We start from the raw sequence: 27566 nt of genomic DNA, 5'->3' as shown, positions 1-27566 counted from the left end.
ATTCTAAGAAAAATATCAGAAACCAATGCCAACAATAGAATCTTCAGATTCGTAATCTGTTAAGAATTTTGACTGAAATCCTTTATTTTATCCGTGCGGCTAGAGTGCTCTTGTTCGTCAACCACGATTGGGTAGAAGTCTCAAATAATTTGTAATTGTATTGGTGTTATGCGTACTAAGGATTGAATCTTCAAACTCCAAATCACTTATGTGTGTGTAATATATTTCTATATTTATTTTTTCAGTTGGCTTGACTCTTCTGTTTCTTTGATGGAGCAAGGCATCAGAGAGAGGGACATTTTGCTGCTGAAGTTTAAATTCTTCACCTTTTATGACCTTAGTCCCAAGGTAAGTCCTTCTTTTTTGAAATTTTAACCCGAGCTGCTTCATGGTGAATCTTCAATGACGTGCTGGCTTCATTACTCATTTTGACGTTTTGTAAACTTCCATGAACAAAGTTTCTTTCCTAGAACATCCTATCTGTGGAACAAAATACCAGACTACTTCCAAAATAATAAGTCTAATGTAAATACTTGTTGATCTATCCTCTTGGGTAATCTGGACTTAATCCAATATACAACGAATCAATCTCTGAACTTAATCCAATATACAACGAATCAATCTCTGAACTTAATCCAATATACAACGAATCAATCTCTGAACTTAATCCAATATACAACGAATCAATCTCTGAACTTAATCCAATATACAACGAATCAATCTCTGAACTTAATCCAATATACAACGAATCAATCTCTGAACTTAATCCAATGTACAACGAATCAATCTCTGAACTTAATCCAATGTACAACGAATCAATCTCTGAACTTAATCCAATATACAACGAATCAATCTCTGAACTTAATCCAATATACAACGAATCAATCTCTGAACTTAATCCAATATACAACGAATCAATCTCTGAACTTAATCCAATATACAACGAATCAATCTCTGAACTTAATCCAATGTACAACGAATCAATCTCTGAACTTAATCCAATGTACAACGAATCAATCTCTGAACTTAATCCAATATACAACGAATCAATCTCTGAACTTAATCCAATATACAACGAATCAATCTCTGAACTTAATCCAATATACAACGAATCAATCTCTGAACTTAATCCAATATACAACGAATCAATCTCTGAACTTAATCCAATATACAACGAATCAATCTCTGAACTTAATCCAATATACAACGAATCAATCTCTGAACTTAATCCAATATACAACGAATCAATCTCTGAACTTAATCCAATATACAACGAATCAATCTCTGAACTTAATCCAATATACAACGAATCAATCTCTGAACTTAATCCAATATACAACGAATCAATCTCTGAACTTAATCCAATATACAACGAATCAATCTCTGAACTTAATCCAATATACAACGAATCAATCTCTGAACTTAATCCAATATACAACGAATCAATCTCTGAACTTAATCCAATATACAACGAATCAATCTCTGAACTTAATCCAATATACAACGAATCAATCTCTGAACTTAATCCAATATACAACGAATCAATCTCTGAACTTAATCCAATATACAACGAATCAATCTCTGAACTTAATCCAATATACAACGAATCAATCTCTGAACTTAATCCAATATACAACGAATCAATCTCTGAACTTAATCCAATATACAACGAATCAATCTCTGAACTTAATCCAATATACAACGAATCAATCTCTGAACTTAATCCAATATACAACGAATCAATCTCTGAACTTAATCCAATATACAACGAATCAATCTCTGAACTTAATCCAATATACAACGAATCAATCTCTGAACTTAATCCAATATACAACGAATCAATCTCTGAACTTAATCCAATATACAACGAATCAATCTCTGAACTTAATCCAATATACAACGAATCAATCTCTGAACTTAATCCAATATACAACGAATCAATCTCTGAACTTAATCCAATATACAACGAATCAATCTCTGAACTTAATCCAATATACAACGAATCAATCTCTGAACTTAATCCAATATACAACGAATCAATCTCTGAACTTAATCCAATATACAACGAATCAATCTCTGAACTTAATCCAATATACAACGAATCAATCTCTGAACTTAATCCAATATACAACGAATCAATCTCTGAACTTAATCCAATATACAACGAATCAATCTCTGAACTTAATCCAATATACAACGAATCAATCTCTGAACTTAATCCAATATACAACGAATCAATCTCTGAACTTAATCCAATATACAACGAATCAATCTCTGAACTTAATCCAATATACAACGAATCAATCTCTGAACTTAATCCAATATACAACGAATCAATCTCTGAACTTAATCCAATATACAACGAATCAATCTCTGAACTTAATCCAATATACAACGAATCAATCTCTGAACTTAATCCAATATACAACGAATCAATCTCTGAACTTAATCCAATATACAACGAATCAATCTCTGAACTTAATCCAATATACAACGAATCAATCTCTGAACTTAATCCAATATACAACGAATCAATCTCTGAACTTAATCCAATATACAACGAATCAATCTCTGAACTTAATCCAATATACAACGAATCAATCTCTGAACTTAATCCAATATACAACGAATCAATCTCTGAACTTAATCCAATATACAACGAATCAATCTCTGAACTTAATCCAATATACAACGAATCAATCTCTGAACTTAATCCAATATACAACCAATCAATCTCTGAACTTAATCCAATATACAACCAATCAATCTCTGAACTTAATCCAATATACAATCAATCAATCTCTGAACTTTGTTTCGGCAGCTTACCTAAGCAGCCAGAAAAACGTAAAATTCATTAAAATTTTTTATTTTTTGATTTCAATAGGGTCGACATTAAATGCTCTTTCTTCATATTAAGTACTTTCCAAATAGAAAGCCATTCTTGCCATGGGGGAAGGGTATTTTGAATTAATCATCTGTCAGTCTTTTTGGTCATCTTTCAGCTGCTTATGTAACCTGCCAGAAGATGCCAGCATGAAATTATCCGAGATTGTGTTGTGAACTGAATAAGTACCAGATAATCAATTTTTGTTCAAGTTATCTTCTGCCGATTTCACACATTGTTTCCGATCTTCTCGTGACCTTCATCATCCAACTGATAATCTCTTAAACTATTTATTCTAGAGTAGCTCCCATAGCTTGATAAGCAATATCCTATTAGTAAAAAAAAAGTATAGCCATTAATTCAGCCTTGTTTTAACCCGAAATGGGTCCACTCCTTCACTTAGGAAGTAACCATATTTTTTTTTTATTCACATTTTGTAAATTGTTTAACATTTTTCATTGTTAATTTTTAATATGGACCAAGGTATTTTGTTTGGATGTTTTTGTAGTTTATTTTTCAATTTTATTCATGTAGTTTTTGTATTTCATTTTTAATATGGACCAAGGTATTTTGTTTGGATGTTTTTGTAGTTTATTTTTCAATTTTATTCATGTAGTTTTTGTATTTCATTTTTAATATGGACCAAGGTATTTTGTTTGGATGTTTTTGTAGTTTATTTTTCAATTTTATTCATGTAGTTTTTGTATTTCATTTTTAATGCTATTGTATCTATGCTTTTTAGTACTAGTGCTACCAGATCAGGCTGTCTGAAGATATTGGCTTCCTGAGATGAAATGCACCTAACATTGGTGTTTTTTGTTTTTCTACTTCCTTTTGCAAAACTTAATTCTGTTCTGTAAAAGCAGAAACAACCACCAATTTTTCCCCTCTTCCCATTCCCTCTTTCTATCTCTCCCACTTCCTGACTGGTTTGGTCCTGGATATGACCATAAACTATATCCAGTGGTGAGGCCCCAGCTTGCGGGCTTTGCGGAGTGTGGAGTCACCCTTTAATCACCATTGCTCCCAGGTCCACTCTGACCTGGAGTGGTAGTACCTGTTAGGGTCCCAACTATGGGTTAAATAGAAAATGATTTGGAAACAACAAATATATTCTATTAAAAATTTTTCTTCAAAATCTTTGGATTTGGCATTAAATAACCCGAAAAGGGTTGATATGCCGTAAAACAAAAACAGCCAACCAATCCTGACTGGTTTCCTAACTTAAAATGTATCAAATGTTATACTGTAACCCTTTTCCCTCTTCCATTGCAAAACTTATGTTCTGCAGGGCAGGGAACAAAAATGAGAAAATCCACTATAAAACAACCAAACCAAACCAAACACTACAAACTAGTGATTGGAGAATAAAAATCCTTCTGCAAAATGACTGGATGCAACATGAATATTTTTCTAAAATAATTGAATTCGACATTAAATAATCCGAAAAGGGTTGATATGCCGTAAAACAAGTTGAGCAAGCCAAACTATTTTAGTAGATCATATTATCATTTTATATATTTTCATTTGTTCCTTTACTTTTTGTTTTAAAAAATACACAATATGATTTTTATTACCATTTCTTTCTGATTCCCATTCATTTCATAGTTTCTGCAGAGATTATAGGAAATAAATTTCTTAGTTTTTACATTTTATTCATTTAGGAGGAAAGTTAATTTTCTATTGAATTTTTAAAGATTTTCTTGTGTAAATCTTTATTAGATGCTTTGCTATTATTGGTTTGTTTTCTATGTATTTCTATTGGTTCACTTATTTCTGAACCATCATATTTTGTATTTTTTTATATCTATATATCTATAAAAGCGAACGTGTCTGTGTACATTTCCCTACGCAATAACTCTGTCAGTTTTAAGTCTACAGACTCGAAATTTGATATACAGGGTACTGAGGATTTGGGAAAAATTTTCGTAATCCGTTTTCAGCCAGAAATTTAGCTGTTAAGGGGTCAAAGTTCAACTATTTGACCTTTGAGAACTCTACCAAACTCCTCTGCCAATTTTGGGTCTAAACACTTGAAATTTTAGATATAGGTTCCTTGGACATGGAGCTAACTTAATAACTTGATTTGAACCCAAAACAATAAATGTTAAGGGGTCATAATAGGGGTCAAAGTTAAAAAAAACAAATTTACCGCTTTTTTTTTTTTTTTTTTTTTTTTTTTTTTTGTTGCTTAACATACACCTCCAAACACCTGGGCAATGCCGGACTAAAATGCCAGTATTGTATAATTTTAGATGCATTCTCACATCGAAGAGGCTCTATTGGCCTGTTTGTTGATCTGTTATGCTTCAGTTTGGAATGTAACGTTGCTATTACAAACAAGAGGAAATAAATAAAAATCCAGGTCAGCATTTTTTTAACAAAAGCATTTATTACTTTTCTTTCTTCTGACCGCACGCCGAGCCCAGCTGGCCCGTTCTTTTTGATGTTTACCTTTCTTTCTGCCCTGAGCACATGGTGTATTTTCTCTTTTTTTTTTTCCTTCTCGCGCATACTTCCTAATTTGCATATCCCTTTTTTTCAGCTACTGCTGCTAATCTCTTTGAAAGCCAGCCATTCTTTGCTGCTGCTGATACTTTTCCATGCGCTCATATGCACAGGAATAGTATTTTAAATAGTTCCATCCAGAGATTGAATGGACATTGTATTCAGTTTAATGTCCATTTTATATGTGGCATATAATGGATAATATAAAACAAAAAAAGACTTGGCGCTATTTGCATTTTAAATTTCTAATGGCTGTGTTCATATTGGGAAAGCAAATAAACCAAACATTTTTTCACTATTTACCAATAACATCCAGCACCTGAAGATGGCCGGAGGTTACATCAGCCAAAACGTTAAAAAAAACAAAACAACCAAGATGAGAATCATAGTCCAAATAATACAAAAAAAAAAAAAAAATTTTTTTTAAATGGACAACTTTAAGAAATTGATTTCCAAACTAGCCCATAGCTCTCTAATGCAGGGCTATGACAAGAGAATATTTTCATTATTTTGACTCTCTAGTATATATCAGTTAATCTTATGTTTTTAGATAGTGATGTGGTTCTCGATTGATTAACTGTCAGATATATATTCGAGAGTCAAAAAAATAAGAATATTCTCTTGCCACAGCCCTAATTATCACCATTGTACCAGGTTTTCCTTGAACTGACTTTGCTACCTCAACTGTTCTACATTTACTAACCCAAGAACTGTCAGCCATTATTTCAATGTGGTCATATAAGTCATCTCCTCCTGGTCTGCACATCTAATACTGTCCAGATTTAATCTTCCTCTGAGGTCATTTGGACTAAGTCTGTATTTAAGACTCACATTACACTCCATGCAACACATGTCCTCAACCTTTGTTGGCCAGGTTTTATTTCCATATACTATCACATAATATACACACGTCTGATAGATTGATTTGCTGGTTAGTAATGGTTGAAGTTTTCTGAACTTCATCTATTTCTAATTCTTGCAATTAGCACCTGCTCCACTCTTTGCTCTTTTGATACCACCAAGCTAACAAAACGTATCAACGACTTTGTAGGTTTGCCAACATCCGATACTTTTTCCACATCTCTATTGACCTTAAATAATAGTTATTCTATTTTCAAATTTTTTTTTTTTTTTACGGTATCTATTTATTGCATAGATTTCTTGTTATTGATGAGTAAACGCTTTTTCCGTTTTTCTCAATAGGTTCTTTATTGTGTATATTCCCTCAAGTCCAACATCCTCTTTGTGTTTTTTTTTCTCTCCTCCCTTTTCTGTCTAACTTTTTTTTTTTTTCACATAGATTTTGTTTGTTCATGTGGAACTTGTGGTTTTGCAAAGATTTTTTTTTTTTTTTTTTTTTTTTTTTCATTCTGTTATTGACGACTTATCTTCCTCTCATTTGTGTTTTTATGGATGTTGAAGTATTTAGTTGTGTAGACTTGGTTGGGTTGTGGGTAGCCCTCCCACTTTGCTGTAGTTAATGGTGACTTAGGCCTATTTACTTGTAAAGGCCACCATTTATCTTCAGTCTACAGAATATTATACAAGCTTGCTACTTACAAAACCCCGACAACTCCTCTTCCTTACCCTCTCTCTTTCTCTTCAGGTGCACATCTTTCATACTCCTCTCCCATCTCCACCCTATTCTTGAACACTTATTTTTGCTTCCTCTGTTGTAACCCTACTTAATGAAACCAACATATTACATGGTTTTGTGGAGGAGGGAATAAGAGGAGGAGTAAGGGGGAAGCATCTCCACAAAAGTCTAAAAATAGGTCAGAGATTGAATGCCTGAACCCTGAACAAGTTGGTAAATAAATGCCTGAAAATATCTCGTCTTCTATCAACAAAACCCAGCAGATCAATATATCAACCTGATTGATTCCTCTTGGCAGATTTACAAACTGACTAAAAATGACCAAAAAACTGTCTGTTTTTACTTTAACAACATCTGAAATCAAACTTTGAAGAATTTCTTAAATTTCCAAAGTGGAATTAATAAACATTTATTATATGCTGTTTTTATATAATTTTAAGCACATAAAATACATGTTAAGATATTCTTGGCTTTGGGATTGAGTTACATTTTAAAACAATTCAGTCTTTTTTTCCTCAAGTTAAAGATTATAAAACTAACTATAAAACAAGATTTGAATGGTCCCTTTTGAAATGCTAGAGAATTTAGTAAAATGAATCAATGCTATTTAACCCATAACTGGAGAGAGAGAGGGGAGGGGAACAGAAAAAAAATTTTTTTCCTTTATTTTTAATCTTTAACTAATTTTGCAAACTCATTTTGTCTGTGTTCAATCTAAGCCAAGCTCAGTGGGTGATCCAGCAGGTTGCATTTTTCTTTCTCGCACACATATATATATATATGAGAGAGAGAGAATGTCGTTCAAAAACTATTTCACTGTATCACAGCTCTTCAGTGTGACTAGACTAGCACCCATCCCAAGCCAGAAATGTAATCTTGCACCTCGTGAAAATGTAAAAGATCAACCGGCTTCAACCTTTAAAGCAATGAAATTCACTTGTGTTAAATTCTTCTCTTGAAACATTGCTCTTGGAAAACTTGAAAAATGAGTATCAATTTAAAATTGTGTTGGTCAGTTTCATGCCTAAATTCTTGCGTATTTCTTTCACATACGTATGCATAATGTTTGCAATTTTTTACGCACGGAAATATGGACAAAATGGTTCATCTGCAACATGTATTGTTTCTTAGAAAATTGCGATTTTTTCTTTTCTTTTCTTTTTTCTTTTTTTTCTTTTCTTTTTTCTTTTCTCTTTTTTTTTTTCTTTTCTTTTCCTTTTTTCTTCTCTCTTTTTCTCTTTTTCTCTGTCTTTTTCTCTGTCTTTTTCTTTCTCTGTCTTTTTCTTTCTCTGTCTTTTTCTTTCTCTGTCTTTTTCTTTCTCTGTCTTTTTCTTTCTCTGTCTTTTTCTTTCTCTGTCTTTTTCTTTCTCTGTCTTTTTCTTTCTCTGTCTTTTTCTTTCTCTGTCTTTTTCTTTCTCTGTCTTTTTCTTTCTCTGTCTTTTTCTTTCTCTGTCTTTTTCTTTCTCTGTCTTTTTCTTTCTCTGTCTTTTTCTTTCTCTGTCTTTTTCTTTCTCTGTCTTTTTCTTTCTCTGTCTTTTTCTTTCTCTGTCTTTTTCTTTCTCTGTCTTTTTCTTTCTCTGTCTTTTTCTTTCTCTGTCTTTTTCTTTCTCTGTCTTTTTCTTTCTCTGTCTTTTTCTTTCTCTGTCTTTTTCTTTCTCTGTCTTTTTCTTTCTCTGTCTTTTTCTTTCTCTGTCTTTTTCTTTCTCTGTCTTTTTCTTTCTCTGTCTTTTTCTTTCTCTGTCTTTTTCTTTCTCTGTCTTTTTCTTTCTCTGTCTTTTTCTTTCTCTGTCTTTTTCTTTCTCTGTCTTTTTCTTTCTCTGTCTTTTTCTTTCTCTGTCTTTTTCTTTCTCTGTCTTTTTCTTTCTCTGTCTTTTTCTTTCTCTGTCTTTTTCTTTCTCTGTCTTTTTCTTTCTCTGTCTTTTTCTTTCTCTGTCTTTTTCTTTCTCTGTCTTTTTCTTTCTCTGTCTTTTTCTTTCTCTGTCTTTTTCTTTCTCTGTCTTTTTCTTTCTCTGTCTTTTTCTTTCTCTGTCTTTTTCTTTCTCTGTCTTTTTCTTTCTCTGTCTTTTTCTTTCTCTGTCTTTTTCTTTCTCTGTCTTTTTCTTTCTCTGTCTTTTTCTTTCTCTGTCTTTTTCTTTCTCTGTCTTTTTCTTTCTCTGTCTTTTTCTTTCTCTGTCTTTTTCTTTCTCTGTCTTTTTCTTTCTCTGTCTTTTTCTTTCTCTGTCTTTTTCTTTCTCTGTCTTTTTCTTTCTCTGTCTTTTTCTTTCTCTGTCTTTTTCTTTCTCTGTCTTTTTCTTTCTCTGTCTTTTTCTTTCTCTGTCTTTTTCTTTCTCTGTCTTTTTCTTTCTCTGTCTTTTTCTTTCTCTGTCTTTTTCTTTCTCTGTCTTTTTCTTTCTCTGTCTTTTTCTTTCTTTTCTAATTAATTATTTGTACATAACTTATCTTTATTTAGCTATAGGTAAAGGACCAACAAAATTTCCTAGAATAAATTTTATGCCAAGAATTGAGATTCTAATATTCAAACTGGTCGTTCAATTCCATCCATAAATATGTCCCAAATATTTTCGACTTGTATGAATAGAACTTCATTTAATCATTAATATATATTTTTTTTTTTTTTTTTTTTTTTTTAACAAAACGAATATGCAAATCTTCATATCAAATCTAAAATAACCCGGCCATTTTTAAATTAATAATATGACTAATCATTTTCTAATGCAGTCACCCATTTCTGCCTGTCATACATATCAGTGAGAGACTAGAATCCAAGATCTATATGACATTAGTATGACCTGTTGCTGTGTATAGACCAGCACTGGCTGACTACGAAAGAAAAACAAAAAAACTATCAGATAATAGACTATAGAAGACAGATGTTGTTCAGGTCTGACAACTTAATCGTGTGCGAAATGTCACTATTCTCTAGTTACATTACACTAATCTGACAAAATTGAGGGGGAGGGAAATCTATGCTGATATGGACGCAAAAATTAATGTTTTCATTAATAAGTAAATGTGAAAAACAAAAACATTGTTCTGACTTGTTTGTTTACAAATTTCCAATTCCATGACAAAATCTTTAACGTATTACAGGACAACCTGCGATTTATTGTGTTAACATATACTATGCAAGTTTTAATTGCAAAACTATTTTTTTTTTTTTTTTTTTTTTTTTAAAATTAACAATAGTTGATAAGCTACATATCTATAAAAATGAAATTGTCCAGCTTTTTAGAGATACTTCTATAAGAAACATCACATAAAGTATTTGGATAAGTATATTTTATTTCAATCAAAGGGGATGCAATATTAACTCTTCTAAGAAGTAAAGGGTAATATCTATATAATTATAAAACTCAAATGAACTTGTAACGAGTGATGTAACCCACTTTCTGGTTTACGACATCCGGTTGCACATGCGCACATAAACATTAACCTATAACAACATAAACAAATAAACACAAATCGCTTCTTTTGCAGATTTTGACCTGCACCCTGAAATATTAACGTTATTTTGAAATTATTATTTAACATGGGAAGAGTGGGGGTGTTTTGCAACTATTCTTTATTACAACTATACTGTAGTTATTTTCTTACAACTAAACAACTTTAACCCGTTGACAAACATAAGAACAATTGTAGTAAAGCCAAGACTACTACTACTCTCTACCCGTCCCTTTTCCTTCCTTTTTTTTTTATTTTTTGTTTACATTTCTAGATACAAAATAGTTGAGAGAACGGTGAATTTGTTGACACATTTACTAATCTGTTTCAATATTAGTTTTATTTTATTTATTTAGTTTTTATATTTTGCTTCAGGTTTTTTTATTTTTTATTTTTTTTTAGATTTTAAGTTTCTATAACTTGGTTGAAGGATTCCAATATGGAGTTTTGATTCTTATATTTCTCATCAGTAGGTTCATGTGCGATTTTGCTGCTAAATGACTTTTGTCGGCGTTCGATTTGTACGAAAATCATGTTTAATTTTCGATTTTTGAGCGATTATTTGAAAAAATCGGTAACTTTACACAAATAGGAAGGATTTTTTTTTTCATGTTTGAGTGATCCATCTGTGATTTTTCATTTTAATATACTTTCATAGAATGTTTCTGTTATGTCAAAAAAAAAAAACTATTTTCTTTACGTCACAAATGTCACGCTCATACATGAATTCCATAGCTAATATAACATACTGACCCAACGGGTCACGGGTAGTCTAGTATTTCTATAAAAACTTCTTCCTCTCTTCCATAACCAATTGCTCTGTTTGGACATATCCACATAGACAACTCTGCTTTATTTGAATGATAAATTTTTTAGATTTCTTTACAAATTACATTGAAAACCGCTACCCCCCCCCCACACACACACACAATTATGAAACCTGGCCTATTTGACATCCCTCTCCTCCACCCACTCTTTAAGTTTGCTGAACCCATTACTCTCTTTGGACATAAACTCTCCCTTATATAGATTCCTGAAGGAATGAATAGGCATAAGGGAATTAACTTCTTGAAAAAATATCGGTTAGTGGCTAGAAAATGGAGCACTTCATCTTGACAAAATCTATGCTAGTTTAGAGTAAAAAAAAAAAAAAAAAATGAATAATTTTCCTAAATTTAATATTTAAAATTTTTTTTATTGCATTTTCATCTCAAACAAGGCTCAGTGTCATTTTGATGTAGGGAGCTACTATCTGGGACATAATTTGGTACTATGTAGGGAGTTGAGCAGCAAGATTTCTGTTTACATTACTTAAACTTTTGCATGTCCGTTCAGTCAGGGAAGCAGGAACTCTAGAGGGAATTTCAAAGTCTAGCAGTTCTGGGGAAGAAACTTTTATAGTAGAAGGCTTTCTGGCATCGGGGGATTATTACTGTGTAGCGGTGGGATTTGGTTGCTTGTCTGGTTTGTCAGGTATTTACATTGAGTGGGGGTACAAGGGCTCGTAGTTCGTTGGAGCATCTACCATTAAAATACTTGTAAAACAGGCAGAGGGATGCAACATCTCATCGATGGGACAGAGGCTGAAGCCTAACTGATAGTTCAGAACCTATTGGGTCGGCAACTCTATTTTGAACCCTGTCCAAGGGTGAGATTAGTAGCAAATGCACCAGCCCAAATGTGACAACAATACTCCATACATGGGCGAATGGTGACCTTATAGAGGTACAGGATACTTTCAGGTGTAAGTAACTTTCTAGCATGGTAAAGAGAACCCATATTTTTTATTTGGTTTTTAATGGTTCTTTGTTTTTTGTTTTTCTTTCTTTTAGTTGGACCTTCAATTGTGCTTTTATTCAAGAGAAGATAAATCATAAAAATTAAAAAGAAATTCAAATGTTAAGTGGTGCTTGATTGGAATAGAGGTAGACGGGTTGTCATCGATTTCCAGAAAACGCAGTAAACTATACATATATTAATACGATAGCGTGTTATTTTCTGTGTTACATCTGGACCGTGTAATTCTTATGTAGTTCCATTTCTTGTCATAAATAATTTTACCAAGAAGTCATAAGTTTCGGTTATAGCGGATAGCACTCCAGTAATCTATCTTTTTTTTTTTTTTTATATATAATTTTATCAAGAATTCTTCCAAAGTTTTGGTTTTGATTATGGCTGAAGGAACTCTGGTTATACATATATACATGTTTTTTCATAAGTTTTTATTTTGGTTTCAATTCAAACTGATGCATCCAAGTCATATGGATATATTTTTATTTTTGAAATCGCAACTTTATAATATATAAAAATCGATAGAACATTAACTCTAGTAATATATACGAAATTTGCAAGAATTAAAATATCATATTTAAGCTTACTTTATGACTGGGCTTTGCCAGGTGTTCGTGCTATCTTAGATAAATACTTTTACAGTTTTAACAAAAGTGCTACAATAATATCAGAGCGTCTCCATTTACACTGAACATGTACAGAATGCCAACATCAATATATTACATATGAATGAGTCCTTTGTGGAATTTCCACTGGTCCCACTAGTTTTAATAAATGTTTATTTACAACCTCCTTAGGTCCCACTTAAAAAAATTGAAAAAATAGTAAAATAAAAAAAAGAAACAACAAAAAAAACGAAAGTAGTGTTCTCAGCTTGGTCTAGAAGAGTTCGCCATAAAACCCTACTCTTCATAGTAGGATATGAATGCTTAAAATCAAACGGTGCTCATCTGCATTACAAATGCAGTAAATATCGCAGTGGGGTCACAAGTGTATTAACTGTATGTCATAATGCTGTTTTTATTTATTTTTTTCCGTGTTTAAAAAAAAAATGTTTATGCATCCTTGGAATTGCAGTCAATATAGTCAATGCATATCCTGTTTTACAACTCTAGCTTTTTTTTTTTTTTAAATATGCTGAAACTTGTTTAGTAAAAAAAAAAAAAGCAAATAAATCCCATAAAGAAGTATAAGATTAACCTAACGTCCCTATATTTAAAGTTCCTATCCATTTGAAATATTTTATACGGTTATATTTTAAGAGATTATATTTTAAAAAAAAAAATAATTATAAACTTTTAACAATGTTCTATATTAAACTTCAAAGTAGTGTAAATCAATTGGTTTATGGAGACGGGCATGTTCTTTATGTAAAATTTATATAGAAAACGTGCATTAAAAGATGCAGTAAGTTTTACCTCCCCCTCTGTTTTAAAAGATTTACAAAATAAAAGTAAAGTTTCACTCTTAAACGCAACTTAAGATTCTTGTAGTATTAGTAAAAGCAGAGCATCACCAGCAATCTCCACCACTGCCATGGCAGTCAGCGCTCCTTTTTTTTTTTTTTTTTTTTGCCGTCTCTGCTGCCCCGCGGAAATTGGGTCAGGCAGTCATTTCTCAGCAGATGGTGAGAAATGACTAACATGTTTAACTCTAAATGCAGCAACAAGTAAAATGTTTGTTGCATACAAAACTTTAAAAAAAAAAAAAAAAAAAAATCCCCCCCCCCCGTGTTTGTCCCCTTGTGAGAGGGGGGGGGGATTTCAGTGTGTTTATTGTTCTGTTTCCATCAAACAAAAAAACATGAATTGTCTTTTTTCACCCACAATTCAGAGAGGTCAGCTGCACTTTCTGCTTGACAGACTGTTTACATAAAAAAAAATGAAGGTATTTGAAATGGGGAAGCAAGGCAATATATTGGGTACAATATAATAATCAGTAGAGTATTGTAGCTTTAATAATAAATACGAAATCTGCACAAATTAAAATTTATAAGCATACTTTACAACCAGTTCCCGCTCTGGGGGGGGGGGGGGTATTGTATATTGGGTACAATATAATGATCAGAATTGGTTCTATAATATGAAATCTGCAAAAATAAAAGATGTGCAAGGATAATGTTCCATTTATAATTTTATTTATTCATTTTTTTTATTTTTTTTTTTATTTAAATAGCATGTAAAAAAGAAATGTAATAAAATGTCTAAAAACAAAAAAAAAAAAAATGTTGAAATTTAAATCCTTGCAAGTTTAATTAAATAAAATCCACTCATTTTTATGAAATAGTCACTGAATTGATTTCCTTAAAGTATCCTTTGTTGGTTACATTAATTGAATAAAATGCTAAATTATAACCTACTTTAGTGATTTTTTTTTTTTTTTTTTTTCTAGAAAATATTACTTAAATATAGAAAATTTGTCTCATTTTCATGATTTTTTTTTTCTTTCACCTCTTCAATTTGAATAAACTTTGAGAAATCAAATATTAAATTCATATTTACTAAATTTTAACAAATTGGGTTTATCGCATTTTACACTCAAGCACTTTTAATCCATGTTGTTTTTCTTTCTCTCCTTAGTATGATTCCATTCGGATAAATCAGATTTACGAGCAGGCAAAATGGGCCTTAATATCTGAAGAGGTTGATTGCACTGAAGAAGAGATGACCATGTTTGCGGGCTTGCAGGTGAGTTATCCTCCTTCTCTCGCCTCCCCGACTTTAGTATATCCAATCATGTTCCACAGCCGAGTGAATAAGTCTGATAAAAAAAAAAACGGTTGCAGAATCTAAATATTTAAATATTTTAAAATACTTTTCCTTTATTTAATCATTGGAATTCTTTTGAGATAAGTAATTGGTATATTTTATTTATTTGCAGACTGTTATCCACATCTTTTATAGTTGCTGTTTCACGACGTTTCAACCAACTATTCCTCTGGCCGTTATCAGGTTGTTAACCATGACGGGATAGAAATGCTGAATCTTCAACTGTATCTTCAGTAATTACTGCCTTCCATAGTTGTTGTCGTCTCACTATATTTTGGCCAACAAATCCTCTGATCGACCTTGGATAGGATTGAAACCACTATCTTCAAACCATGCTTAATTGGAACTATAGAGATTCAACATGTCTATCCACTGCGCCACAGGCCCTGGTTAACAACTTGACGAAGGCCAGAATAAAAACTCGATTAAACCTAGAACCCCATCTTCCAACGTAAACCCCTACTACCAGGTGTACTTCTCCAACATCAGGGCTCTACGTTCCAACCTTCCAGAGGTTGAAACCCAATTACAGGAGACGAAACCGGACATATTATTTCTAAGTGAAACTGGAATAGGGCCAACCACTTCCCTAGATGAGTTCATAATTAATGGATGCTCTAATTTAACAGCTAAATCTGACACCCAACATCGGCATGGAATATGTGCCTACATTAAGGATGGCTTCCCGTGTGGCAGGGATATCTCTAGAGAAGATCCTAATTTACCCTATATGTGCTTCAGGGTTGCACTTGCTAACACCACTGCATTTATATTTGCCCTCTATAGGCCCCACAACAGCGGAGTTACTATCTTTAAGAGCATATCTGAGAAAATAGACCACATACTGTCTTCACATCCCTCGGCTAACATCCACATCTGTGGTGACTTCAACGTCCATAACGTGGAATGGCTGACCCATTCAAATAAGACAGATGATGAGGGGAGGTTTTGTCATGATTTTGCCATTGCTTACGACCTTACTCAGATTGTTCGCGAACCCACCCGTGTGCCCGATACACCCGGTCAATATGCAAGCCTCTTAGACCTTTTTCTCTCAACTTCCCCTGAGCTATGTTCATGTTCCGTTCATTCTCCTCTAGGATCCTCTGACCACTCCGTCGTATCAGTTAAGATAAAAACGAAATGTAAGAAGCCCCAAGACGTACCCCTCCACCGTACTGTATACCGATACTCTATGGCTGACTGGGATAGCTTCCGTACATTCATATCTGATTTACCTCTGCAATCCATGTTTAAAAAGGATGTGTCCTCTATAGTATCAGATCTGACCGAATGGTTAATTGTAGGCATAGACCAATTCATACCATCTAAAAAAATTCCAACAAAAACCTAACAGCCAGCCATGGTTCTCCCCAGAATGTGCTGCTGCTATCGCGCACAGAAATCACTTTTTCCATAGCTACCAACGTAATAGATGCACTGAGACTAAAGCTGCTTTCAGGTCTGCCAGCAACCACTGTAAAAGAGTAATAAAAAATGCAAGAGAGCTATATGCCCAGTCTGTTAAATCCAAGGTAGCTGATCAGCGGCTTGGATCCCATCAGTTTTGGCAAATAACAAATAGGATCCTGAACAGAAGTGTGCGTTCTATCCCAACCATTATCAATGGACCAGAGGTCATCTCGTCAGCGTCAGACAAGGCCAAACTATTTGCAAAGAACTTTGCAGCTAATTCTACCCTATGCGACGAAGGCCATCAACTCCCCATATTTCCTCCTATAACACAGAACAAGCTAGGTAACATACAAATATCCGTGCATGAGATCGCCAAGCTAATAAAGAACTTAGATTCCAGTAAAGCAACTGGCCCTGATGGCATCCCAATTATAGTGTTAAAAAAGCTTCAACCAGAACTTGCTTCCATACTCACGAAACTATATAAGCGCTGCCTTAAGGAGAAGTGCTTTCCGACTCCCTGGAAGACCTCATCAGTTTGCCTTGTATTTAAGAATTCAGGTGATAAGTCATCTCCCTCTCAGTACAGACCTATAAGTCTCCTGTGTGTTATGAGCAAGTTGCTGGAATCCATACTAAATAGAGAAATAGTCAACCACCTCAGCAGGAATAACCTTCTTAGTGACACACAATATGGTTTCCGCTCTGCAAGATCTACCGCAGATGTGCTGACGGTTATATCCCACAGGATTAGTGAATCTCTTGACAAAGGCTTCCTTTCTAGGGCAATTGCTCTTGACATATCAAAGGCCTTCGACAAGGTATGGCATAAGGGTCTACTTCACAAGATTTCCAGCTACGGTATGACTGGAAATGTTTTCTCAATCATTAAATCATTTCTCTCTGATAGGCTCATAAGAGTAGTGGTAGATGGACAAAAATCGGAGGTCTGCAATATAAATGCTGGAGTCCCGCAGGGGTCAATCCTGGGCCCAACTCTCTTCCTGATCTACATCAATGACCTCCCTAAACACATACTTAAATCATTCGTTGACATCTATGCTGATGACACGACCATCTACGGCAACACATCAAAGGCTGTAAATGACAAAGTTCTCTCTGATTCTCTTTCCTCTGATCTTGAGCGCGTGGTTCAGTGGGGGAAGACGTGGCTGGTTACCTTTTAATGCATCCAAAACCAAATTCCTATCCTTACATCATCAATGCTCTGATCCCCAGCTGGCATCAATTGTGATGGATGGCTCTCGTCTGGGTGAGGCTCCGTGTTTTGACAAGCTTCTGGGTTTGACCTTTACTCCTGATCTGAAATGGAACACGTACATCAAGTCTGTTGCCAAGGTCGCTGGAAAGATGGTGGGATTCTTCTACCGCTCCAGAAGATATCTCACTACTGATGCAATTCTCTATCTATATAAAAGCCAAGTACGTCCAAGGATGGAATACTGTTGCCATATCTGGGCAGGAGCTGCTAAAAACAGCCTATCCTGCCTTGACAGAGTACAAAATAGACTTCGTGGCTTAGTGGGGGATGCCCTTTTCTCTACCCTGCAACCTTTCTCCCACAGAAGAGACGTTGCGAGCCTATCCTTGTTTTATCGTTATTTCCATGGCAGGTGCTCGTCTGAACTCCAATCTCTGGTCCCCCCCCTCGCTAATCTTTCACGAAAAACACCCGTCTAGCTGAATCCACTGTGAAAAATTTCCCCCACTCTATATTTGTGCCTAAATCAAAACGCGGATTCCATTAACAAAGCTATTTTCTTAGAACTGCACGCCTGTGGAACTCTGTTCCGTCTGCCTGCTTCCCTCCGGACTACAACTTGGATGTCGTCAAGTCCAACGTTAACAAATTCCTAATGAACCGCCCCCTTAAGTAAACACTTCATCAAATCTCCACACTAACGTAATGTACTTGCAATAACCCTTATCCCTGAGTGGCTTCCGGGCCTTGATAAGTGGTGATCACTGTAAAAAAAAAAAAAAAAAAAAAGGCCAGAGGAGTAATTTATCGAAACGTTGTGAAACAACTATTAAAGATGAGGAGAATAGTCATCAAATAAATAAAATATATTTTTCCTTTGTTCTTTCCCGCCGATCCCCCTCCTTCCTCTCTCCCATCCCCTGTCCTTTAATCTGCATCGAACAAGAGCTTTAAAAGCTTTCCACTCCTTTCAACCTTTACAGATGTTCACTGTGTTTATATCGATGACGTTGAATCGCTTAAGTAAAACCTGGCAACAAAAACCCTATATCAATTGTTTTGTCTTTTGATGCGTTTGATAACAGAACACTATTTTGCATTTACAGTGTAACCCAGATATGAGACCTCTTCCCTGACCCTTACAACTCCTCTTATATCCGGGTTACAGTGTACATTAACACAGGCTCTAATTTGAACCAGAGAAAATCTTATATCCGTTTTTCTTATATTTGGGTCTCTTATGTCGGGGTTACACTGTATTACTTTACATGTTTTATTTTACGCCTTTCTTTTCCTCCAGATGAGTTGTACATTTAAGTGCTTTTATTTCTTATAAATATTAAGTTATTTTGCTACTGCAGATTAATGATTATACTTTTTAAACTTTGATTTCGAGTTTCTCTAAAATTTAATCTACATGCTTCATTCAAAACAAACCTATATATCCTACCCACTTCAAGATTTTCCACTCAAAAATGTTCAAATAGTGAGATATACATATGCAGTACAACTTTGGGATACGGCATTAAAATTTAGTAACAAAATACTGTACAGTATATAACAGGCATCTATATAATCAAATAACATGAATAACACTGTAAAGCAGGGCAAATACCGTAACCAGGGTCTGGAAAAATGTATTCCACATCGTAATCTGAAAAAAAGGTATCCTAGGGCCACCATATCTTGGGGTTCTACTATATATATATATATATATATATATATGTATATATATATATATATATTACACACACACACACACACACTAGTAAGGAAACTCAACGTTGTCTAGGATTGAATGAGGATCAAATGTTCCAATCTCCCATGCTTTTGTAATCAAAATCAGGGAAATCACTTTTAAAATTTTTTTTTTTTAATCAAATCAATTGATGTCTTGCTCTAGTTAGGAAGCACCCCCACCCTCCCCCAGTCTACTAGGAGGACTCTTCACATGCCTCCTCACAATGACAGTCCACTATGCATTATAGTGTACATTGGACTGTAGAGAATCTGTTTTTATAAAATTATCGGTAAATAATGCAGAAGCTCATGGTTTAATTGTGCTCTAAATGGAAGCATTCATTTTAAATGCACCCCTGTCTTATCAAAGAGTCTACAGTTGATTTTATAGGCTGGGCCTTTCTGTTTGTGCAGTGAAAAAACTTCTCAAATGCACTTATGATGTTAGGTTGTATATAAGTGTCAAAATTGGACTTCCTCCTTTAATTAGATTTTTCGATTATCAATTTTCCATGCTTATCAGGTACACAATACAACACCTACATAAGAACACTTCCAAATACATCAAGTACCTTCATGTGATTGTTCAAAAACTGCTTAGCTGTTTCAAAATCCATATGGAATGGACTTGCATTTGCAAATATAGTTGCTTCCACTGCATGAACTCTTACTCAGCCTCTCCTCCAGTAACAATGAAATAGCAATGCCCTGTAATCACTTTGAGGAGTATAATTTTTCAGTTGATATATAAAACCCGTTAACATTAACCACCAACGCGGAGGTGCAGAAATACCTGGATTAGGACCCAGGCGCGGGGAAAACCCTCTCGGTGCTGATAGACCCGTAGATCTTCCCAGGTCATCCGTCTAAGAGAAGGAAAACTCTGAAGCTAAACCTAAGGGTAGGAAGGCCTCTCCAGTCTTGGATGACAACCTTCTTAGAGCTGGTGACTCAAACAATTACCGGTCTGCAAACCTAAACTGCTTAAGGAGTAGATAGGCACTGTATCGCCCGGCTTCCATACTCCTTCTTTGCCTATTAGCTAGGCGTAGAAGTTGAATCACAGGGAGTCGACAGACCTTCAGTGATCGATCTTGTTTCCTGACTAAGGCAATGAACGCCATTTTCCCCACTCCCGACACATCCCATCCCTTAAACTGGGCACTTGGGAGTGCTTGAATGCCATAATGCCAATACAAGTAGATTGGGTTAACCATCGTCTAATGGGTTGAGGGTACCGGATAGACAGTTCCTGGCTGCTGTTCCCGACTGGTAGTACAGGAGCCCTAACTCTTTGGTAGCACTTAGAGCAGCTGCTCCATCAACAGTTGTATAATATTGGGTTGTTTGTAGTGCCATGTTGCACATGAAAAGGGACCCTTCACTCATCCTTGGTGGGCTATCCTGAGGCCACAATCCTAGTAGATGGCAGGACAACTGATGGTCTGCTTGTGTTGCATGTCTGGTATTCTGCATAACCACTTGTTCAGCATCCCTTACCTAAACTGAAATTCTTAAAAAAAGAAAATGACAGTACAATAAAAAAATTATGCTAAAACCAGGCCAAAACTCAAACAAAACCAACCTGCCTTCTCCCTTGAGGCTTGCATTTACGAACATCCGTGGGCTTGAAAGTAATTTAAATGTCGAAGCATTTCTCCTAACAAACACCCCGGATATCTTAGCACTAAGTGAGACTAACTTACACTCCTCCGTCCCCTCTAACTATTTTAAGATGCCTGGATATCTCCCACTCTGCCGTAAGGACTCTGACAGACATATGCACGGGCTTGGAGTATATATTCGGAACACCCTCCCCTTGACTAGAGAAACTAAACTAGAATCAGACGATCAAGCCTTTATGTGCTTTAGACTTAACATGCAACATAACATTAGCTACTTTTATTTTCTCTACCGCTCTCCCTCAACCCAGGACTGTACCCTAATAAACAAAGTCTCTGACAGCATAGATACAGCACTTTCCCTCGAAACTAGCGCACAAGTACATGTGTTTGGTGACTTCAATGTCTACCACAGCAACTGGCTTGGATTTTCTACTTACAGACGCAGCTGGTATGACTACATATAACTTCTATATCTCATTCCCTATCACAGATGGTTATGTTTCCAACCCGTTTCCCAGACCAGCAAGAACAACACACATCACTTCTAGATCTGTTTCTGATCACAGTTCGCGATGGCTGTGTAACTAATGTCCACAGCCCACTTGGGAATGCCGATCATGCAGTGGTAATAGTTGAAATAGCCCTTAGAGCCAAAACTGAAGAGCCACTGCTCAAAACAACAAAATATTATAAAAAGGCTGACTGTGAAGCCATCAGGGATCTCATCAGGGATGCTCCATGGCAAAATATCTTTTCACTTCCTGCTGAACAGTGTGCAAATGAGACCACTGAATGGTTCAAAACAGCAATTGAAGCACATGTTCTCACACGGAAATTTTATAGCAAGCACCAGTCTCCCCAATGGTTTACTTCTACTTGTGCAGCCACCATCACGCAAAGGCAGCATGCATACTGCAGATTTAACCAATATAAATCCAGTTCAAACAGACAAGTATATAGAAGCCAGAAGTAACTGTAAGAAAGAAATAGCGACAGCTAAGAGAGAATTTACTAAAACCACGAAAAAACGCATTGAAGCACATAAATTAGGAACTCGTGACTTCTGGAAAATCTACAACAGTGTAGTAAATAATGGACAATCAACAATTTCTCCACTATCCAACAATCATGAGGTTGTTTGCTCTGCAACTGAGAAGGCTAACATGCTTGTCAGTCGGTTTGCCTCCAACTCTACACTGGACCCTGCGAACCACCCCCTCCCTGACTTTCCTTTGTGGACAGACGCTACACTAGACTATCTGAAAATCACCCCTTCTCAGGTGCATGCTATCATAAGAAATCTTGACACTGCAAAAGCATGTGGACCTGATCTCATCCCAGTTGTGTTATTAAAAAAGTGCTTCGCCAAAGTAGCTCCAATTCTCTCCAAACTTTACAATAAATTCCTTAATGAATCTTGCTTTCTTGTCTGCTGAAAAACTGCTTCTGTAGTACCAGTTTTCAAGAATTCTGGCGAAAGAACTGACCCAGTAAATTATCGCCCCATTAGCCTCCTCCCACTTTTCGCCAAAATAATTGAGACAATAATTAACCAAGCTCTAGTCCATCACCTTACAGATGCTAAACTTCTGACTGACCAACAATATGGATTTAAACAAGCCCATTCAACAGCAGATATCCTAACTGTAATCTCAGAATGTATATACCAGTCACTAGACAAAGCAGGGGAGGGTATAGCGGTAGCTCTAGATATATCTAAGGCTTTTGACAAGGTATGGCATGAAGGTCTTTTCAGGAAAATCATATCATATGGAAGAATACATGACATAATTAAATCCTTCTTAGATAAGAGAAAAATCCAGGTTGTCCTCTACGGTCGTACATCTAAACAATACAATATAAATGCGGAAGTGCCTCAGGGGTCTATCCTGGGACCTCTGTTATTCCTAATATTCATAAATGACCTCCCTGACAAAATTGACTGTGAGACGGGTATATATGCTGACGACACCACACTCTATAACAGACAAGACAGGAAAACAAATGAACACATATCTAAAGAAATGGCAAAAACACTAGAGGATGACCTCCGATCTGTAGTGGAATGGGGACATAAATGGATGGTCACATTCAATGCTGCCAAGACTAAACTCGTTTCCTTCAATAATTACAAGAAACCTTCTCTATCACTAATAGCAATGGCCAATGACTCTTTATCTGAAAGTACATCTTTTAAACTCCTTGGCCTAACGCTCTCAGGAAACATGAGTTGGAACAATTACATTGAGAGTATCGCCAGGACCGCTACGAAGAAGGTAGGCTCTCTCTACCGTGTTAGAAAGCTACTAACGTTCGAAAGTACACTATACCTCTATAAAGCCACCATTCGCCCATGTATGGAGTATTGTTGTCATATTTGGGCTGGTGCATCTACCACTAGTCTCTCGCTCCTAGACAAGGTTCAAAAGAGAGTTACCAATCTGATAGGTTCTGAACTGTCATCTAAACTTCAGCCCCTGTCCCATCGACAAAATGTTGCATCCCTCTGCCTTTTCTACAAGTACTTTAACGGTGACTGCTCTGACGAACTGCAAGCACTTGTGTCCCCTCAACATAAATACTCCCGACAAGCAGCTAAATCCCACCCCTTCACAGTAGAGATCCCTAGATGTAAGAGAGCCTTCTACTCCAGTAGTTTCTTCCCCAGGACAACTAGACTTTGGAATTCCCTGCCGGGTCCCTGCTTCCCCAACTGTACTGACATGTAGAAGTTCAAGTGCAACATAAACCGACATCTTGCTGCCCAACTCCCTACACAGTACCCCTGATGCCTATGTCCCTGATAGTAGCCCCCTACAACAAAGTGGCAATATGCCTTGTTTGGGGTGAAAATGTAATAAAAAATATATAAAAATCTATTTATACAAACATTGATGGCTGCATATGTAGACACGTGTTTCATTGGATGTACTTCTAGGAAACTACTGACATAATATACATATGTTTTTATTTGTTTTTGTTAGCGATACTTTCTTGAATGAATTCAAGTATTTATACCTAAATGCATATTGGGAATAATTTTCCCTTTTACCAATCTGGTACCTCCTAAATGGGGAGTGGCATATATATTTTTAATATAATTATTCACTGACATGTGTTTCGTCATCCACGACTCGTGTTAATGATGGGATGATTCCGATATTTTTCCCGATTTCGATACAATCTAAACTTTGATTTCTAGTTTCTCTTAAATTTAATCTACATATATCATATATAATCAGATTCTAAATATGAAGTTATTTTAACCCGATTCACCCATGTTAAATGTGCATATATATATTTTTTTTTCAAATGTAAAAACAGACTGGAGGTGGGGGTGATTTAGTTTAAAATCAATAAATATCTTATTGCTACCATCATTGGAAAATTGTTTTAAACAAGATCAAATAAAGGTACTTGTACAGTTTAATCAAACATTAAAAAGTAAAAATATTGAGAAAAAAAAGATTATATTGCTCATATCCGTTATGGAACAAAGTTCTCCAAAAAAATTTCATTTAATTTCAGTAAGTAGTTTTTTTACAGCGAAAAAACAATTTATGATCCCAAGCAAAAGGTTCGATTTTTAGGAAGAAAAGCAATACTAGCTTTTCTAGATGGGGAGGGAGTGTAGGCGCTGTAAATTGAGTTATCTCCCTGTGGCATGTTCAACAAATTCCATAATGGCTGACTTCAATGCGCTCTCATGAGTGTTTTTCCACTGTAAAAAAAAAAACTACTGGATCAAATTAAATGAATTTTATTTTATTTTTTTTTTTCGGACATCTTCAATCCGAAGTGGATATGTACAATATAACTTTTTTTTTCGATATTTTCATATTTTAATGTCTTGATTAAACTGTACAAGTACCCAAATAAAGATAATTAAAGGAATAGGTTTTGCCATTGCTTATTAGACATAAATATTTTTTCAATGTCGATGCCCTCCCCCTAAAAGTCCTTATTATTTCTTCAATTCTGATTAATCATCTGAACACTCGTATATTTCATTTATCTTTTGTTGCAGTTTTAAACAACAAAAAAAAATGTTAACATTTGTTCTCCCCTCTTTTTTAAGATGCAAATCGAACTCCAGAGCGAACAACCTCAGCCAGACATTTTCGATGAGACAGATAATCATGCTGCTGATGATGACATAGACTCTGCTTTGACTGAACTTCAAGAATCTCTTGAAGGCAAGAGACATTCTAACCCAACTGATATTACCAACGTCCCAGAATTAGAAACCTACATTAAAATATTTAAGTAAGTTTGTTCACACTCACCTATTTGCACGAACGTGCGGCTCCTCTTAGCATTCAAGAGGAATGTTAAATCCTTGGAAATTATGTATAACTCTTCTATGTGTGCAAGGCCTGTTCTCTTGATATGGCTGATTTTGAATGTAATGTCTGAGATTTTGATCACCAGTTCTAGGGATGTTGGTCATTAGTTTTTAGTGATATGTTCTCACCTGTTTTGGGGTTTTACTTGAGGGTGTTTTGTAATGGGAGAAGTATTTTTAGGATGAGCCAGATTCGGAAACTTTTTCAGTGAAAAATTTTTCAGGTTTTATAATCAAATGTAAGAAAACGAAAGACATTGTCATACTAGAAGATATTTCAATAAGGTTTGGAACTATTTCAATGAATAAGATTTAACAGATTGACAGACAACGTCGATGAGGTGTGTGTTTATGTCTGTGTTTGTTAATGTTTGTGTGAGTGGAGAGAGATGTTGCAGAGGTGAGCATACAGTGGGGTGTCTAGCAACACCAATCCGTAGAGTTGGGTCAACTGGGTTCCACTTTATTGAAAGAAAATCTGATCCTTTTTAAAGGGTTTAGGTAGCTCCCAGAGAGACAATTTACTTGTTCATAACATTGAGAAACTATTTACCTCCCTTTAGACTCTCTTTATCAGTTAAAAATCATTAATATCATTTCCTCTCCAAAAATTAAAAAAAAAAAAATATAGCTGTCTGTTTACGGTTTTAAATTGGCTATCTTATTTTATAATTTTAAAAAAAGTTATGCTGAAATGACTCTTTTCTTTTTCTTTTTTTATTATAGTTTCTTTTTAAAATTTAAAAAAAAAATGTGCAAGTTAATTGACATCTGTTCTTTTATAATTTACATAGAATTATTCACAAAAAAAACGTTAACCTTTCATTTGAAAAAAATAATTTTTTTAAATCAATTCTTTTTAGAATCAAAAATAAATTGAAAAGAATTTGCTAAAAAATTGTTTTAAAGTTGCCGTTATTTGTTTATTTTTTTATTCATTTTATTTGGGTTTAAGTTTTCAACTACCATGGAATTTCCATGGGTTTTGCTAGTTTCAAAAAAGTTCAGAAAGTTTTCTGATTGGTCCAAAATATAATTTGTTAAGGATAGTGTATGTGCAGACAATATGCATATAAATGCATTTATGCATTTTGATTTGGTACATTAATGCGTAAACATCGACTACATGTCCTCTTGCTTATTATTATGCACATTTTTCGTCTGTGCATGAAATCTGCATAAATAACACCCATCTAGCTGAAACCACTGTCAAAAATTTTCCCCACTCTTTATTTGTGCTAAAAACCAAAACGTAGATTCCATGAACGAAGCTTCTTTTTTAGAAGTGCATGCCTGTGGAACTCTGTTCCGTCTGCTTGTTTCCCACCTGACTACAACTTGGATGTCTTCAAGTCCAACATAAACAAATTCCTGATGAACCGCTCCCTTAAGTAGACACTTTATCAAATCTCAACATTAACGTACTGTACACACAATAACCCTTATCCCCGAATGGCTTCCGGGCCTTGATAAGTGGTGATCGCCTTATAAAATAATTTTTAAGAAATAAATAAATAAACGTGCGAGAATGATGTTACATTGTAATTTCTTATGAGATTTTTTTATAGATACTTCAATGTAGGAATGTCATGTAAAAAAAAAATTTTATTTTGTAATAAAACTAGCAGGCCGCCTGGCGTTGCCCGGTCGTAAAATATGCTTAAATATATTTTGATTAATGCAAATTTTGTATGTATTATTATATTGGGCCCAATATATAGTAATGATTTAAAGTTTAAAAAAAAAAAAGACTTGTGCGCCACCACCGATAATCGAAACCAAAAAGGTTTAGCTTATGATTTTTTTTTTTTTTTTTTTTTTTCCTCTGACATTAATGCCTGACCTATGAAGACCGGTTTGCTGCAAGGCTAAAAATTAAAACCTGAACCAATAGCAATTATGTTGTCCATGCATATTTGTAATGTTGTTTGACCATCGCCTGGCAAATTTCATTTTTATTTATTTTTTTCATTTTCACATATTTGGACCAATTTTTTCCTGGCTGAAACGATATATTTATAAAGTTTCGCAGGGGTTCGAATACCCTATATATGAAGTTTCATGTCTGTAGACCAAAAGCTGACAAAAATTTGTTAGGCCAAAATTTTTAAACAAAAATATATATGCATACATAAATATATATAGAAAGGTTTGTGTTTACTATAACCTTTTTACGCACGTATAAATCATGTAGAACATCTAGAATTACACGTAATAGTTAACTAAAGA

The 27566-nt window shown here is 34.7% G+C and overlaps 1 protein-coding gene across 1 annotated transcript in view; it reads left to right on the top strand.

Annotated features, from left to right (window-relative positions):
• The window catches only part of LOC145294098 (fermitin family homolog 2-like), a 160463-nt gene that overhangs the window by 120030 nt on the left and 12867 nt on the right, over nt 1–27566 (top strand). Inside the window, exons 5-7 of the mRNA XM_080141165.1 lie at nt 246–348; nt 14801–14908; nt 25071–25258. Of these exons, the coding sequence (XP_079997291.1) occupies nt 246–348; nt 14801–14908; nt 25071–25258 (399 nt within the window). The remainder of the gene's footprint in view (nt 1–245; nt 349–14800; nt 14909–25070; nt 25259–27566) is intronic.

Source organism: Euprymna scolopes, chromosome 15, assembly GCF_053919585.1.
Source record: "Euprymna scolopes isolate OS-2025 chromosome 15, ASM5391958v1, whole genome shotgun sequence".
NCBI lineage: Eukaryota > Metazoa > Mollusca > Cephalopoda > Sepiida > Sepiolidae > Euprymna > Euprymna scolopes.
Note: the sequence above shows the minus strand (reverse complement) of the source record. Positions and strands in the feature narration are given on the sequence as shown.